Below are 19,514 nucleotides of genomic sequence, written 5' to 3' on the forward strand. Positions count from 1 at the left end.
CCTATGGTTTACAAATTAAACTTTCAAACCACCCAACCATGCTTGTATCATATATATATATGTCTGAGAAATTTCATTAGAGTGTAATACTGAGCTCAAATCATCCAGTGGGCCAGAAAAGGGCAACAAGTGAAGCCACTTCAGTACATATTCTAATGAGTCTTTGTGTGAGTATGAAGCTTTCAGTGGTTTCCCAAAGAGGGCATTTTAACCCTTTAGCGTTCAAATTACGCTGCCAAATGTAAAGCTTATCTGTTCATAGTGTTTTTAATTAATCATGTATTGTCTCAAAGCTTAGAGATTTTGATAATGTTATTGTCTATTTTTAGAATGGCATTGTATGGTAGGTGTGAGAGGTTAGATCAGACCAATTTGAACATAAAACAGTGGTGGGGAGTATTTGGATTGGATATGGCTAGTTTGAATGTTTTTGGGTTAAAACAATGTTGGGACATACTGGAGTGTGGTTCTACAGGGAGATATTAAATGGTATTGTAAAGAATATTTTAAATAATGTTGCATGGGGGGGGGGTTAAAAAGTGATGTTGCAAGGGGCAATTTTAGGGATGTTGGAAAGGATTTTTCAGGAGGTGGTGGTGGTGGTGGTGGGGGGGAGGTAATCTCTTCTGTTTTTCTTAATACAATCATGGAAAACATCATTTTACGTTTTCGCTTTTCTATAACCTGAGAAAATCGTTATTTACACACATATAAACAACAAACAAAAACACATGTACAAACGTATACACACACACACACACACAAACACACATACACATACATAATCACTTTTTTAAAAAATAAAACACAAAACAAAATCTTGGAAACAAACAAATGAATGAAACGTGTTAGGAAATGGTCATAAAAAAAAATGGTTGCAATGATGGCCACCACAAAGAATAATGTGACACCTTACTTTGACTTTTACTCCATGGTAGAAAGAAGTAATCCCTCTTAACTGTCATAAATTTTTATCTTTATTCCAGTAGACACAACTGGGACTTAATTCATTGATCCCAACATGATGGAAGACAGAATTAACTTTGGTAGGATTTGAACTTGAAACCATTTGCTTCTGATTGAGAAACAGTGAAGTGATCCTCCAGTTCAATGCTTTATGTAACCCTGCTTTGAATCACTTTAGGGTTTAAATCTTTTAACAGGTACTGAGAGATAGCATTACTGATGAATAGAATATAGTTCAGAGTTCAAAATTCCATTGTAGTTTTTGACCTTTGATCTTTGGATTGTGTTGTACTGTGTAGTAACCAATCCAAGAAATGCAAGATCAATATAAGGTCGTTCAGTCAAGAGCTCTACTCCTGCACCAAATCGAATACCGTTTAGGTGATTCTGTACAATTATGAGCCTGTAATGAGCAAAGATTTAATTGCATGGTAGCACTTTGCCCTTCGTAGAAAAAAAGATAGGATGAGAAATATCATGCAAAATGGAGAAAAAAAATAAGTGGAGGGAGAAATTAACAAAAGCAAAAACTGTGTAAGGGGGACAAAGAAAAAAAAAATTGAGAGAAAAAAAACGACCAATCAGAATCCAATTGCTTTGTCAATAACATTATGACTTGTGGGGGGTTGTTTTGTTGTTTTTTGTTTTACTAATTTCTTCTCACAAGAAATTAGTCAAAAACCAGAAGACTCAGTGGACAGAGAGCTTCGATCCATGACCATCATGTATTGTAGTTAGTATGTTGGTGAGATATGTTGAAGCTAGGAGAGCCCTGAAACATTTGACTGTAAGACAAATTAGTAGAACTGAGTATTTTTTTTACAAATTGAGGCCTCACACACAGAACTCATATGTATGAATGAGCTCATATTACATAGAAAAAGGACCCAAATAAAAAGGGCTGAGCATTTTTTCTTTTGTTTCTGTAACTTTTTTGATTATTATTATTATTATTATTTCTTTTTTTAAAATTAAGGCCTCATATGAAGGAACTTATTTTCTTCAGCTAACTGAGTCAGGACTGAGCTCATATCATTGACTACCATATTGTCGGTACTCAGTAGAGACATGTTTGTATAGCGAGAGGCTTGGGACATTCGACTGTTGGGCAAGTTAGACGGACTGTAAAGAAGATGGCGGTTATTATTTTCTGCTGATAAAGATGTGATATTGTCTATCAAATTTTCTGTTGATATTGAGTTTATATTGTCCATGAAATCTTCAATAGGGGGTTCTGAAGGGTTTCTAGCCTTGTCTGTTGAGCTTGTCACCTGGTTACAACCCGGTGACATTTCAAGGGTACTGGGGAAGGAATTTTGCACCTGTTCACTTCCGAGCTGGCAGCTTGGTCGACCGAGAAGGGCTGAGACAGACGGATTAGTTTGACTTTGATTGTACATCACTGTAGAAGGGACCACAGGGGCAATCTGCTGCTGCTGCGTGGACGATGACATTAGATTAGTGCTTGGTGCATAATTAGCTGGTGGTGGGGGACCAGGTGGTGGGTGTGGCTGTAGGCAACCAGTAGCATTAGTAGCTTGCTGTTGCTGCTGCTGTTGTTGTTGTTGTTGCTGCTGCTGCTGCACATATAAGTTTGAGTGAACATTAGGTAGAGGTTGGTTGTAAGGGTTTGAAGTGTTATACATTCCTTGTTGTTGGGGTGGAACACTGCTGCGGTTATTAGACAGCATCTGTTGTTGTAGTTGTTGCCTAACGTTGTGTTGGCTCCGATTTATGGCCTTCGCTCGAGCTGGGATTTGTGATTGACTAATGTGAGGCACTTGAACCTGCGGACTTTTCCGTTCCTGTTTCTGAGTTGGGAGAGACGGTAGTTTGAGAATATTATTCGGAGAAGAACTACCATAAGTCTGCTGTTGTTGTTGTTGTTGTTGTTGCTGGTTCCGCGATTCCATACCAGGTTTATTTCCTTGAGACATAATCCATTGATTATTGAGAGGTTGAGTTATGAGATTCTGATCAAGAACACCTGAGTTTTGCTGAAGGTTTGCCATGTTCATGCCATATGATGGCGTTCCTGGGGCAGAGTTTCCTGAGATTGCCGGTAAAGTTCCATTATTGCTTTGGTTAAAATTCTGGTTTGCAGCATTCCATCGCTGTATTTGAGCCATACTTGCTTGCATTGCAGCAGGTGAGGGGTTGGTACTATTGTTACCTGTCATTGCCATAATTTGTTCAGCAGAATAGGCCATTCCCTGATTGAGGTTATTGCCGAGATAGTTCTGGCCCATACCATACACCTGTCCTTGTGCACTGTTGTTCTGCGAGGAGCATGTGTTTGATGTTTGGTGGTTTGTGTTTTGATTGGTCATATAATGCTGTGACGGAGCATGCATGGGAGAGATGTTCACATCTCTGCCATTACCGTTACTATTATTATTACTGTTGCCATTAGCAACGTTAGCCATCTCGTTGCCGTCACCTGTACCACCACCTATATAACCGTTGCTAAGAGGAAATATGGAATAAACACCATAACGTTCATTCAAGAACTTCTGCATGTCATCTGGAATGATGATGTCTTCGTTATCTTCGAGCATATTCTCTTCCAATAATGCTTCGTTATCAACGGTATCCATGGCAACCCCAATACCACTCTCCTGGTCCTCAGCAATGCTATAATCTGTTGCAATGCTACTTCGAGAAGAGTTAAACGTGTTCATGGAGTCTGTTTTACTCAGCAGGCTCCTCATGTTATTCGGTATTGGAAGGGGTCGCATCATATTCAAACTGTGGAACCTTTGCAGTGACTTCAGTGCAGCAAAATTTGGATCTGCAGTACGGACAGGGTCACTTGCTCTTCTGATTTCTCGGTTAGGTATTTCATGAGGCAAAGGTGTTCGAGCAGGTGTGCTTGTTCTTGCTCCATCATTCTCCCGTCTTGTGGCAAAGAACCTTGCCAACCTCTCATTTTGGTATTTGTTCTTCAGGCTGCTGCTGTTCATTAGATTTGTTTGGCTCCCAAGAGACGCTTTCTGAAGCTGTGCCGTCATGTTACCAATGTTACTGCACTCACCGCTCGACCGACGAGAACTCATTGGCAGGTTCCCAGTGATGTCGTACTCATAAGGAGAATTTGTGATGCTGAGGTGAGTAGAAAGCTGTGAAGAGTCACTTGACCTCCGACTAGAAAACTGGCTGCCCACACTTCCATAGGGATACGGGCTGTTTTCAGATCGCATGCTGCTCATGTAGGAACTTGTGCTGCTCGTGTTGCTGTCTCTGCGAACTGGTGGGTTACCCAAAGTGGTATAAAGTTCTTGACGACCTGAAAAAGAAGAGCAAAATATAAAATAATATTAGATAATCAATATTTTTAAAATAATGACATCTCAACATACACACACACACACGTGTGTGTGTGTGTGTGTGTGGATAGTCATGCACACCTAAATTTTGGTAGGCCCCTCTTGAAGTGCCATTTGCCAGTATCCTAAATTCTGACCCTGGTTAATCTTCTGGGGTATTTTTGGAAAAAATATTTACACTCTATTAAGTATCAAATGTGTTACATGTATCCGTGCATACACACACACACACTTAAACATATATTAACACACACACACGTTTCAGTCATTTGACTATGGCCATGCTGGAGCACCGCCTTTTTTAGCCAAGCAAATCGACCCCAGTACTTATTCTTTGTATGCCTAGTACTTTTTCTATTGGGCTCTTTTGCCAAGCCACTAAGTTATGGGGACGTAAACACACCAGCATCGGTTGTCAAGTGATGTTGGAGGGACAAACACATACACACAAACATATACACAACGGTTCAGTCCCACTGCGTGGCACCTTGGGCAAGTGTCTTCTATTATAGCCTCGGGTCGACCAAAGCCTGGTGAGTGGATTTGGCAGACGGAAACTGAAAGAAGCCCGTCATATATATGTATATATATGTTTGTGTGTCTGTGTTTGTCCCCCCCAACATCGCTTGATAACCGATGCTGGTGTGTTTACGTCCCTGTAACTTAACAGTTTGGCAAAAGTGACTGATAAAATAAGTACTAGGCTTACAAAGAATAAGTCCTGGAGTTGATTTGCTTGACTAAAGTTGGTGCTCCAGCATGGCCGCAGTCAAATGACTGAAACGAGTAAAAGAGAGAGAGAGAGTATTAATTACCTGTTAGGTCAGCTATCCTTTTGTGTTGTGGATTATTCTTAATCTGTGGTATTTTATTTGATAAATCAGATATCGTCAGCTGCGTGTGACCATTACACCGACGGTTACCTGGGAAAAACAACAATGATAATTAGGGTAGCAGCCAAAATATAAATATGGTCTAAGACCTGTTAGAAAATTTTAGGTGAAAATTAGAATGTGGAACACACACAGGCACATACATATGCGTGTATATGTGCATTTGTGTGTGTGTATGTAATGAAATTATTGTATATAATGTTCAGGTGAACCACAACTCATTAGAAAAATAAGCCAAAAGTGCAAATGAACAATACATAGAATAGTGTACAGGAAGTGAAGTGTGAATGAGTTCCTAGGTAAAAAGATGGGTGGAGTTAGGCATCAGGTGTACTGATGGTGAATTTCAAGAAGCAAAGCAGTTGTGAAGGATGCAGTATCCATATGTGCTTGACATATATATATATATATACATATATGTATGTACATACATGTATGTATGTACGTACATGTATGTATGTATATATATACATGTATGTATGTCATCATCGTTAAACGTCCGTTTTCCATGCTAGCATAGGTTGGACGGTTCAACTGGGGTCTGGAAAGCCAGAAGGCTGCACCAGGCCCAGTCTGATCAGGCAGTGTTTCTACAGCTGGATGCCCTTCCTAATGCCAACCACTCCGTGAGTGTAGTGGATGCTTTTTACGTGCCACCGGCACAGAGGCCAGACGGGGCTGGCAACGGCCACAATAGGATGGTGCTCTTTACATGCCACTGGCACAGAGGCCAGTCGAGGCGGCGCTGGCAACGGCCATGTTCGGATAGTTCTCTTACGCGCCACTGGCACTGGTATCACAACTACAACTTCCATTGATGTTGATCGATTTTGATTTTGATTTTCACTTGCCTCAACAGGTCTTCACAAGTAGAGTTTTGTGTCCCAAGAAGGAAAGGTATGCATAAGTGGACTGGCTACATCCCAGGTAGAGGCCACGGGTTATGGTCTCACTTGTCCTGCCGGGCCTTCTCACACACAGCATACTTCCAAAGGTCTCAGTCACTAGTCATTTCCTCGGTGAGCCCTAATGTTTGAAGGTCATGCTTCACCACTTCGTCCCAGGTTTTCCTGGGTCTACCTCTTCCACAGATTCCCTCAACTGCTAGGGTGTGGCACTTTTTCACACAACTATCTTCATCCATTCTCACCACATGACTATACCAGCGCAAACGTCTCTCTTGCACACTACAACTGATGCTTCTTAGGTCCAACTTTTCTCTCACGGTGTATATATATGTATATATATATATAATAATTATTTGAGGGAATATTAATCCAAACATACAAGGAAAAAAATTCAATTTAGAAATACTAAATCAATTTTCACACAATCATCATCGTTTAACATCCGCATACATATATATATATAAATAATATATATTTATATGTATACATACATATGTACATGCTTACATCTATACATGTGTGTGTATATATATATATGCATATGTGGGCACAAGACATCACGAAACGTATGTAACAAAAAATTACGAAGTATGAGTACATGGAATATGAACTGTTTTTTTCAAACAACGAACGACACAAATGGAAAACAAGACACACACAAAGAATGACCCTTCATCAGTTGTTGAATTTTTTTCTACTCTTGTATTTTGAGCATTTAACAACAATATACGCCTTCGATAAAGCAGTTGCTCCTGCAAATTTGGGATTTTGTGGAGGGTCAAAGTTGGTAACACAAACAGGACAGTGAAAACAAAGAGGAAGGGCTGCTAAGCCTAAACAAGGTTGTGGTGGTGAATGCATAAATCACGCTAGGACAGGAGACAGACAAGAACATGTTTTCCTTGATCCAGCTACAAGGGAGAGAAAGAAAGAAATACAAATTAGAAGAAAGATGGCCGATGGTAACGGGGGAGCCACATGAGCACACACATATATATATATAGATATATATATATACATATATGTATATACATATATGTATATATACACACATATACACACGTGTGTGAAGGCCCGTGGTTCAGTGGTTAGAGTGTTGAGCTTACAATCGTGAGGTTGAGTTTGATTCCCAGACAGGGCTGTGTTGTGTTCTTGAGCAAGACACTCTATTTCATGTTGCTCGAGTTCACTCAGCTGTAGAAATGAGCTGTGACATCACTGGTGCCAAACTGTATTGGCCTTTGCCTTCTCCTTGGATAACATCAGTGGTGTGGAGAGGGGAGGCTGGTATCTATGGATGAGTGCTGGTCCTCCACAAAACAACCTTGCCTGGACTTGTGCCTCGGAGGGTAACTTCCTTGGTGCAATCCAATGGTCATTCATTACTGAAGGCGGTCTCCTCACACACATGTACTTATGTATACACAAACACACAAATATATACATACACACATATACATATATGCAAACACACACACTCATATATATATATATATATATATATATGTATATATATAGGGGGAAAAGAACATGGTAAGGAAAGGAATATACAGTTAGTAATTAAATGTCTGTATCTTACCATTATTCATTACATTAGGAAGTTCTGGAAGAATGGACATGGCTGGCGTTTTATTTAAAACTCTTCCTTTTAGTTTGGAGTTTATATTCCTGGCAGTATTGAGACGGTTGGTTCGAGTCACCAAAGTATTTTGCCAAGGAATCTGAAAAAACAAATTAAACTAAATGTATTGCTTTATAAGACAAAACATGGTTACAAGGTCAATTCTTAAAGTATTTCAAGATGTTTATCTGCATATTATGGACTATTGATGACCAAATCAATAAAATATCTCACAACTTGCTCAGGTTTATATCCTATCACAGTTTATATTTTTTCATTTTTATAACTTATCATGAGTATATCTTATTATGGTTTATATCTTATTATGGCTTATGCTTTATCATATCTATTATCTTGCATTGCTTTATGGTTAGAAATTTCACTTCCCAATCACATGGTTCTGTGTTCAGTCCCTCTGCAAGCCATCACCAGGTTCCTTCAGTTCCACAGTTTCTCCTCTTGAGAATCATACACTACAATGATTGTTTATATTCCTCGTAGTACTGAGATGGTTGGGTGGTATCAAAAAAGCATTTGCCAAGCAATCTGGCAAAGACGTACATTAAAAAAATGCATTGCAGTACTGGCACCCCTTAAAAAGTGTAAAAAGGCCCCTATGCTGTCATCACGTAAAAGGCACCCATGCCAACGCCAAGTATAAAGCACTCATGCTGGCACCATGTAATGGCACCTGTGCTGGTGCCACATAAAAAGCACCCACATCAAAGCATCACATAAAAAGCTGATATGTAAAAGCAGCCAGTACACTGTAAAGTGGTTGGCATTAGGAAGGGCATCCAGCCATAGAAACCATGCCAAAACAGATGACAGAGATTTGGTGCAACCCTCCAGCTTGACATCTCCAGTTAAACCATCAAACTTATGGCAGCGTGGAGAATGGACGTTAGATGATTATGATAGCTTAGTGGTTAAGGTGTTGGACTCATGATCGTAAGATTGTGGTTTTGATTCCTGGACTGAGCGATACCTTGTGTTCTTGAGCAAAACACTTCATTTCACATTGCTCCAATCCACTCAGCTGGCAAAAATGAGCATTCCTGCAACACATCTGCATCACATCCAGGGATGAATACACTGTGTATATACCAGAGAAATGCCTTTAAGCATTTTGTCTGGCATGCTAACGATTCTGCCAACTCCCCTTATATATATCATCATCACCATCGTCTAACGTCCATTTTCCATGCTGGCATGGGTTGGACTGTTCGGCTCAGGAGGCTGCACCAGGACCCAATCCGATCTCGCAGTGTTACTACAGCTGGATGCCCTTCCTAACACCAACCATTCCGAGAGTGTAGTGGGTGCTTTTTACATGCCACCGGCACAGATGCCAGTCAAAGCGGCACGGGGCTCACAACTACAATTTCCATGAGAAATTTCCATCAACATCAGCAATAAAAAGCACCCACTACACGGTGTTAGGAAGGGCATCCAGCTGTAGAAACACTGCCAGATCAGACTGGAGCCTGGAGCAGCCCCTGGCTCCCCAGACCCCGGTCGAACCGTCCAACCTGTGCTAGCGCGGAAAACAGACGTTAAACGATGATATATATATATATACACACAGTTCTATATTTAAGAGATCAGGAATTATTTACATTATTTACATTTGATGGATATTTGTCCTCATCTTGTTTGTTGTTAAACACGTTTCCACTGATATACCTTCCAGCCTTCTTCAGGTGTCTTGGGGAAATTTCGAACCTGGGTTCTCATTCCTAAGGTATTTTTCGATGTTATTATTATTATTATTATTATTATTAAGGTCACTGCTTGGAATCAAACTTGGAATCTTGGGGTTAGGAGCCCGCGCTCTTAGCCACTATGCCCATAGGCATATGGTGTAGTGGTTAAGAGCGCGGGCTACTAACCCTAAGATTCTGAGTTCTATTCCAAGCAGTGACCTGAACAATAATGATAATAATAATAATAATAATAACATTGAAAAATACCTTAGGAATGAGAACCCAGGTTCAAAATTTCCCCAAGACACCTGCTGAAGGCTGAAGAGTATAGAAGCCGAAACGTGTTAACAACAAACAAGATGAGGTCAAATATCCATTGAATGTATATATATTGAGAAGCATACATGGCTAGATCATTAAAGTATCTGATAAGCAGCTAATTTATTGCGCAGGAACAAAATTTTTCTTTACTTACATCTACTTCATCAACATCTGGGATATCAGATTCTTCCTCAAGGGCGTCTGTGTTCACTGTACTAGTAATCTGTGAACCTCCAGTAATATGGTCCTCAATCAGATCATTATGGTGGTCAGTACTGCATGTAACATTTACTTCAGGACTGCTGTCTGGAGATAACTGATGGCTTGGTCCAGTTGAGGAACTCATTGTATCCTGTGACAGAAACATAAAAATTAACGTCTCATTTTAAAATGTTTTACTTCCAGTTTTTTTATGTTAGTTAGAGGTTAAACAAGTCTTTTGTTTTATGCTTAGATACCTATACCTATTTCTTTACTACCCACAAGAGGCTAAACACAGAGAGGACAAACGGATTAAGTCGATTATATCAACCCCTGTGCGTAACTGGTACTTATTTAATTGACCCTGAAAGGATGAAAGGCAAAGTCGACCTCGGCAGAATTTGAACTCAGAACATAGCAGCAGACGAAATACCTATTTCTTTATTACCCACAATGGGCTAAACACAGAGGACAAACAAGGACAAACAAACGGATTAAGTCGATTATATCGACCCCAGTGCGTAACTGGTACTTAATTTATCGACCCCGAAAGGATGAAAGGCAAAGTCGACCTCGGCGGAATTTGAACACAGAATGTAACGGCAGATGAAGTACCGCTAAGCATTTCGCCCGGCGTGCTAACGTTTCTGCCAGCTCGCTGCCTTTTAGATACCTATACTTTTAACTATTTATTAGAATAGCTGTGGTGGTAGTGGTTGTCTTCGTCATCATCATAATGGTTTTTCCATAACTGAAAATAGCTAACAGGTAGAGACGGTTTGAATCTAGAGTTGTCCTCACACCACTTACAAACAATTTTGTAAACAAGTGTGGCTGTGTGATAAGAATTTTGCTTCCCAACCACATGGTTCTGGGTTCACTTCCACTGTGAAATGCCTCAGGCAAGTGTTGTCTACTATGGCCTTGGGCCAACTAAAATCTTGTGAGTGGATTTGGTAGATGGAAACTGAAAGCCTGTATATATATGTACATATATATACATATATATATAAATATATATATGTATATGTGTGTGTGTGCGTGTATGTTTGTGTTTGTCCCCCTAGCATTGCTTGACAACCGATGCTGGTGTGTTTATGTCCCCGTCACTTAGCGGTTCGTCAAAAGAGACCGATAGAATAAGTGCCAGGCTTAAAAAGAAAATAAGTATTAGGGTTGATTAGTTCGACTAAAATTTCTCAAGGCAGTGCCTCCAGCATGCCCACAGTCTAATGATTGAAACAAGATAAAAGATAGATTGTAGATGAGTAAGTACAATTGCCTGAGTGAACTCTAACACAATATTGGTCCTTATTTTATTGACACTGATACGTATACATGATCCCTACTAGAAAGAAAGACAAAGTTGACTTGGTGGAACGTAAGAGGCTATGACGAAGTATTTACGACTCAGCGAACAATTCATGGGAGAAATTCAAGAAAAATTGTTCGATGGGTAAAGATGGGAGTTATTTCCCTTACATTTAGGTTTGATTCGGGATGTGTAAAAGTTATTTCCCTTGTCCAATTACCATTTTATTTTTTCAATCACAATGACAAACCTCTGCTCGAACCTACCTTCTGAGATATTCGGCTAGTAAGAAATAAATCTCCACTTAGAAGGTACCGTTATTTTTCTTTTAATTTCTTACTACATAACCATATTTATTGAAAATTTTGATAATTTAATAATTACATATATAAACATGTATAATAATATAGGGTAAGATTAATTAATTAATAATTCTACCAAGTAGTCAGTGCATTAAAAATAACCTTTTTAGGTCAATTATACAAAATATTCGGATCTTTTTGGTTTGAACGGCAGTTTTTAACAATTTCTAGGTAAGTAAAAAATTTTAAACTTCGTATACTGGTAGAATGTGTTTATAAAACATCTTTTTCTCTTGGCTTTATTGAAAAAATTCTATAGTTTGTAAGATATTTGTTGTTTTTTTTTCTTCTTCAATTTCTACAATTTCAACCAATCAATGACGTCTATTGAGTTGAAAGCATTCTGTGCCGTATGAATATGTCCCTCGTTTAAGAAACAGATTGGGTTTATTTACATTTGTGAAGAAAAAAAAAGATACCCTTCCTCCCACCCTAATAGATCGATTCTAGGGTCATAATTATGGGTGACAATTTCATATGACACCACTAGAAAAAACTGCCGTTCAAACCGAAAAGATCCATTAATAATTCTACCAAATAGTCAGTACGTTAAAAATAACCTTTTTAGGTCAATTATACAAAATATTCTATAATTATATAATTATAATCAAGGTTCAGCTAATTGCTTCGCCACATATTGAAATAGACGCTAATGTCAATTCAAACTGCCATAAGTAATATATAAAAAAAAAAGTGTGTTATGGTCTCAGATATACTTATGGTAGTTTGAATTGACATTAGCATCTATTTCTAATTTCAGTACGTGGCGAAGCAATTGGCTGACTTCTGATTATAATTATGTATATAATATTAGAATATTTGGATCTTTTCGGTTTGAACGGCAGTTTTTAAAAATAATTTCCACGTAACTAAATACTTTTAAACTTCGTATACTGGTAGAATGTGTTTATAAAACATCTTTTTCTCTTGGCTTTATTGAGAAAATTCTATAGTTTGTAAGCTATTTGTTGTTATTTTTTTTCTTCAATTTCTGCAATTTCAACCAATCAATGACGTCTATTGAGGTGAAAATATTTTGTGCCGTATGAATATGTCCCTCGTTTAAGAAACAGATTGGGTTTATTTACATTTCTGAAGAAAAAAGACACCCTTCCCTCCACCCCTAACCATAACCCTAAAACAGATTGAAATGCAATAGATTGATACTAGGGTCATAATTATGGGTGACAATTTCATATGACACCGCTAGAAAAAACTGCCTTTCAAACCGAAAAGATCGAATATTTCATATAAACATGTATGTAAATGATACAAAACCACATTAAAATACAAATCCCAAACCAAAGGAAATACCAACATGAGCGAAAAAAGAAAAAGAGGAAGAAAGAAAGAAAAAAAACCAATGGCGCAATAGAATATCATATCAGAAGTTGTTTTTGTTGTGAGAAGGACTGAACTTAAAACTTCAAGTCAATAGAAAGTTAATCAATTTCAGAGTACTGTCATTGCTTGTAACAGCATATCACACGAACTAGAGGAACCCCTATGTGGTTGCTAGAGTAGTTAGAAATAAAAGCTAAATTTCTTCCTCTCTACTGACTTATGAAAGGAGAGATTCACTGAATAACGTAGTCTTAGATACACTATTCCTGAACAATAAAATATAGGATGGTTATGGCTAAAACATTCTTGACCATAGATCTGCTCAGTCAAAGCTAATTTATTGGGTTGTCCGGAAAGTTTGTGCCAATTTATAGCAGCTTACATTTCGACTTATTTTAGAACATGGTTGAGTCCATAAAACAGGATTTGATTATACCTCCATTTAGAGCACAGTTTAAGCTATCTTTTCATGGAAGAAGGTTTATGTTCCTATAACCTGTGTTAATTCTGTAACCCTTTAAAATGGAAGATAAAAAAGTTCATTTTCGGCACTTGATGCTTTTCTTTTTCCGTATAGGAAAAAATGCCTCACAAGCAACCAAAGAAATAAGCGCAGTTTACGGAAAAGTTTCTTTATCCGAAAGAACTGTACAGAAGTGGTTCGCAAGGTTCCAAGTTGGAGATTGTAGCATTATTGATAAAGAACGATCAGGCAGACCATCCGCTACAGATGATGATCAAATCAAGTCATTAATTGAAAATAACCCACATTGATTCTTCAAGCTGAACCAAGAGGCTGGAGACCTAGGGGTAGACCAAGAATGGGATGGTTGGGTAATATCTATAGTTTCAGTTGGGAGTTCAGCTGGAAAGTGTAATGATGGTTGCTTTTGATAGGACCCGATGAAGAATGTGCATGAGGACTCTCCTACCATGACCCTCTTAAGAATAATGGGTGGAGAAGACAGAGGGATAGATGAAAATTATCTTCAGATCACACATGTACCTCTTATGGACATGTTAGATCTTATAAACAGGTTAAATGTGATCTTATAGACATGTTCTGAAGGCGCATGACTCAGTGGTTAGAGCGTCGAGCTTATGATCGTGAGATTGTGAGTTCGAATCCCGGTCCAGGCTGTGTGTTGTATTCTTGAGCAAGACACTTTATTTCATGTTGCTCCAGTTCACTCAGCTGTAGAAATGAGTTGTGACATCACAGGTGCCAAGCTGTATTGGCCCCTTAACCTTTCCCTTGGATAACACTGGTAGCATGGAGAGGGGAAGCTGGTATGCATGGGCAACTGCTGGTCTTCCATAAACAACCTTGTCGGGACTTGTGTCTCGGAAGATAACTTTCTAGGTGCAATCCCATGGTCATTCATGACCGAAGGGGGTCTCCCCCCAGACATGTTAAATCAAAGACAAAATAGAACTTCCACCACTGCTGCCACTACTGCAACCACCACCACCACCACCACCACCATCATGATTGCCATTACCATCATAACCACCACCACCATGACCACCACCACAAAAGCAACAAAATCATACATTTTACAACTTACATTTCATGCAGAGAAAATAATTCTTTGTTGTTGTTGTTGTTTAGTTCTGGACCATCAAAGATCAGGCAGACCTGTGATCAAACACATTCCAGTTATGACCATTTTTTTTTTTCAGGATAAGTGCATTGGGGATTACATTAACCAATGTGCTCTTCATTGTTTTAAGATGGTAAAGTGGGATTTGAAGGAAATTTTTCTTATTTCCAGCAAACTCAGAGGCCCCACAAAGACTTCCCTGATGTCTTGAACAGAAATGTAATCCACAGGTTTTGGACATAGTGTACCTAAGATTACATTATTTAATGAGTCCTTTCTAAAAGATAGAGTGTGATTTGAGGGAGATTTGATTGCTATTTCTAGAAAAGCAAAATCACTTCTTTTGCTCAAATAACTATTTGTTACCAAAATTTGTATCTCAGCCTACATTATCCAATCTTTCCCTCCTTCTTAAAAATAATATGGTATGATTTGAGAAAGATTTGACTGCTATTTCAAGTAAATTGCTTCTTCCTCTCTTCAAGTAATTATTTGTTGCCAAAATATGTATCTAAGACTACATTATCCAATATGTCCTTTTTCCTTTAAGATAATACATTGTAATTTGATGGCGATTTGACTGCTATTTCTATTTCAAGCAAATCACTTCTTCCTTTGCTCAATTAACTCATTGTTGCCAAAATACATATCTAAGAATAATTTATACATAGCATCCTTCCTTCTTAAAGACGACAATGTGGTTTGCAGGAAATATGATTGCTATTTCTAGCATATCATTTTTTTTTCGTTTGCTTGAATAACCCTCTGTTGCCAAAATATGCAGTAATTCCTGAAATCACTTCTCTCAAATTCCACTTCTTTCAAATTCAACTCTAACCATCATGCTGTCATCAATAGATCTGCACCCAACAGCTTTTCTGTCTCTTCCAGTTGCCCCTATTTTTCTCTCTACCCCTAAACATGTTATTACCAACTATAAAACATTAGGCTTGCCTTCAGTCCTCATTCCCAACCACTGTATCAGAGACCCAGCCAACTGTATTATAGGGTCGTTGTCATCACCAGGCTATCATCATTGTCATTTAACATTTACTTTTCCATGCATTCACGGGTCAGATAGAATTTATTAAGGCAGAGTTTCTAAGGATAAATATGCTGCTTGTTGCCAACCTTTATGTGTTTCCATGCAAGTAACATCATATCTCCTCACAGCCAGACATGTTTTTGCAGAATAATGGAAATGAATGACATTCACTTACAATAATCACACAAGGTCAAGGCAAAGAGACACACACACACATAAAATAAATAAATGCACCTTTTTAAAGCCTAGCCAGGCTCATGGTCCCGGTTTCCTGGTTTCTATAGTGTATGTGTTCCCCAAATGGACGGGACGCCAGTCCATCGCAGCGTTGCTCATTTTTGCCAGCTGAGTAGATTGGAGCAACGTGAAATCAAGTGTTTTGCTCAGGAACACAATGCGTCACCCGGTCCAGGAATCGAAACCACAATCTTACGATCATGATGCTGACACCCTAACCACTAAGCCACGTGCCTCCACACACATATACACACACCTCCGTTCAGGATGAAAGGTAGACTGTGTGTGAAGTGTCATACTACATGGCTGTAAAACATGGGCCATGAATGCTGAAGATATGCATAGGCTTGAAAGAAATGAAGCTAGTATGCTCCGCTGGATGTGTAATGTCAGTGTACATACACGACAGAGTGTAAGCGCTCTGAGAAAAAAGTTGGGCATAAGAAGCATCAAATATGGTATGCAAGAGAGATGACTGCACCAGCATGGTCATGTGTTACATATGGATGACGAGAGCTGTGTGAGGAAATGCCACTCCTTAACTGTGGAGGGAACCTGTGGAACAGGTACACCCAGGAAGACATAGGAAGAGGTAGTGAAACATGACCTTCAAACATTAGGCCTCACAGAAGCAATGACGGGAAACTGACACTTTAGGAGATATGCTGTGATTGAGAAGATCCAGAAACTAAAGTGAGATGCCAGCCATGCATGTTCGGCCCAGTTAAGAGCACCCCTGATACGTCGGGCGATATGATATGCTTCAGAAGACATGTTGAGTCAAATAAAACCAATATCGTAGCTGTGGCCAGTGCCGCCTGACTGGCATGTAAAAAGCACTGTCCAAACGTGGTTGATGCCAGGTCCGCCTGACTGGCTCTTGTGCCGAGGGCATGTAAAAAGTACCATCCAAACGTGGCTAATGCCAAGACTCCAATCTTGATCTGGCAGAGTTTCTACAGCTGGATGCCCTTCCTAACGCCAACCACTCTGAGAGTGTAGTGGGTGCTTTTAAGTGCCACTGGCACAAGGGCCAGTCAGGTGGTACTGACAACGGCCACACTCAAATGGTGCTTTTTATGTGCTACTTGCACAGGAGCCAGTCCAGCGGCACTGGCAACGACCTAGCTCGAATGTTTTTTCATGTGCCACCAGCACAAGTGCCAGTAAGGCGACGCAGGTAATGATCATGCTCGAATGGTGTTTTTTATGTGCCACCGGCACAGAGGCCAGCTTGTTGCTCTGGCAACGATCACACTTGTATGGTACTTTTAGCACTTCACTAGCACGGATGCCAGTCATCGAATTTGATTTCAATTTATATATATACATATATATGTAATGGGTTTTCAGTTTCTGTCCATCAGATACATACACAAAGCTTTGGTCAGCCTGGAGCAATTTAAGAATACACTTGCCTGGTATGCCATAAACTTGTACTAAATGCTTGGAATCAGTTTGAAAATAAAAATGAAAAAAAGTAAACCTTAAGAAAAAGACCAAACTCACTCGAGGTTTTCTCCGGTGTGATGAAGAAGCCACTTGAAGAGATGTCACAGTTAAACAATCTTCAACCTTTTTGTTATTGCCATCGTCTTTATAGTCTTTATTCTAAAATGTCAGAACAGAGGTGGGGAAAAATTTAAATCAAAAACAAAAATAAAGAGTAAAAAAAGAGATAAAAAAACCAATAAGGTTACATAAAAAGCATTCAGGTATTTTATATGGGTAGTGGGAGCTTTCACACAAATTTCATTTCACTCATAAAGTATTAGTCAATGAAAAGCTACTATAGAAAACATTTGCACACCTGCTGAAGGGTCTTTGTACAAAGATATGCTGTTAAGTTCCTGGCATTAAGGGAATCATGAAAGGCTTGGTTGGAAGTCAAACCTTCAGGGTGCTTTTACAGGGCTTAGAAAAACTGAAGGTCTGCTGCAATAAGTGTGTGAATCTGAGAGGGGGATATGTTAAACAAAATCATAATTAACTGATCCACCTGCATTTTTCTTTTACCCAAAACCAGGAACTTTTCAGCACCCACCTCGTAGTCTTTGCATATTACAAAGTGAACACCTTAACCTGTTTTTGTTTGGTCAAATATTTCTCACCGTAATCATTACACAGTGTAACAAAATTTTATTTTATTTTTTATTTTTGTCTTTGGTCAGTGAGTGTTATTTCCTGTTTGCTTCTGTCTAGAAATCAAAGAAAGTGACTACTATTCCCTTCAAACTTTGCTTTTCTGACCTGGACTTCAATGTTTTGGAACTGACCTATTTACCATTACATTTTAGATAGATTCAGTACTTAGTCGTTGCTGAAGCAGAAATATAGTTGTAGCAAATATTCTACTCAATACCATAGATCTGCTGGTCAGTTGCTTGACCTTAACCACTTGAGAATATGCCTTAGCCGCTGACAATATGTGCATCTCTGATGATGTGCAGGAATAGTGAGGGAGCATTATAGCCATGTGTTGAGAGGGATCCTTTGGTGTTTGTTAAAGTGTAAGAAAAGCAAAGTTTGAAGGAAATATTAGCCATTATTCATACTTTCTAGGGGTAAGCAAATAAGAAACAACAGTTGCTACCCAAGGACAAAAATCATGTTAGACATTGTTATTCTTATTAGTTCTGTATTTTGTCACATCCTCCTCAATCATCATCATCATTTTCATCATCGTTTAGCGTCTGCTTTCCATGCTAGCATGGGTTGGACGGTTCAACTGGGGTCTGTGAAGCCAGAAGGCTACACCAGGCCCAGTCTGATCTGGCAATGTTTCTACGGCTGGATGCCCTTCCTAATGCCAACCACTCCGTGTGTGTAGTGGGTGCTTTTTACGTGCCACCAGCACAGGGGCCAGATGAGGCTGGCAATGGCCATGATCAAATGGTGCCTTTTACGTGCCACCGGTGCTTTTTACGGGCCAGTCAGGGCAGCGCTGGCAACGGCCACATTCGGATGGTTCCCTTTACTGATATCAAATAAGAATACAAGTTATTAACATACTGATAACCTTCACAAACACAAACAAATGTACAAAAAAAATCTGGATTTTACTCACATGATCCGGTTCTGTCTTTGGGTTACAATGGCCATGTTCATTGCCTTTGTGCTTCTTATTGGCATAAAACTCAGGACCGTGCACTGTTTTCACATGTTTCCTCAGTGAGCTGGGATCTGTGTAACGCTTCGTACAGTTGGGAGCCTTGCATACATAGGGTTTCTGTAAGAGAAATCAGGGAGCCAATTACATATTACCGTAAGTCCTTGAGTATAATCCGCATTTTTTCCCCAAAATTTAAAGATCAAAATCCCTAGTGTGTACTATATACGAGGTTAAAAATGAAAAATATTTTCTAAGCAATGTCCGATTCTCTATTTGCTGTCTGGCAATGTTTATTCAGATGCATTTTGTGATGTTGGGCGGTAAAATACCTTAAGCTAAGCCTGAAAGCAATGAAGTCATAAAAGAATCATCCATAACTTGCAGTAAGCAACATTTATTAAAATAAAAGTATTCAGAACACAGAATAACATGTAGCAAAAACAATTTGCAAACATATTTACATTCCCATATAACAGTTAAGAACATCACCATTATTGTATTACGCATGCATGGAAGTGTTTGTTCGACTAGGTGCTGCTGGTTTAATTATGCACGA

General features: G+C 39.0%; 1 protein-coding gene across 4 annotated transcripts in view; it reads right to left on the bottom strand.

The window, feature by feature from the left end:
• Positions 1-916: 916 nt before the first annotated feature.
• LOC115220746 (zinc finger protein GLI4-like) overlaps positions 917-19,514 on the bottom strand; it is a 467,588-nt gene continuing 448,990 nt past the window's right edge. For 3 of the 4 annotated variants that reach the window (XM_036510541.1, XM_036510539.1, XM_036510540.1), the window contains exons 14-19: positions 18,914-19,075; positions 17,356-17,457; positions 9,896-10,093; positions 7,673-7,814; positions 5,108-5,215; positions 917-4,252 (exon numbers count right to left, since the gene is read on the bottom strand). In XM_036510541.1, coding sequence (XP_036366434.1) covers positions 1,938-4,252; positions 5,108-5,215; positions 7,673-7,814; positions 9,896-10,093; positions 17,356-17,457; positions 18,914-19,075 — 3,027 coding nt within the window. In that variant the 3' untranslated portion in view covers positions 917-1,937. The remainder of the gene's footprint in view (positions 4,253-5,107; positions 5,216-7,672; positions 7,815-9,895; positions 10,094-17,355; positions 17,458-18,913; positions 19,076-19,514) is intronic. The other variant, XM_036510542.1, reaches the window with a different exon arrangement.

The sequence above is a fragment of the Octopus sinensis genome, linkage group LG17, assembly GCF_006345805.1.
Source record: "Octopus sinensis linkage group LG17, ASM634580v1, whole genome shotgun sequence".
NCBI lineage: Eukaryota > Metazoa > Mollusca > Cephalopoda > Octopoda > Octopodidae > Octopus > Octopus sinensis.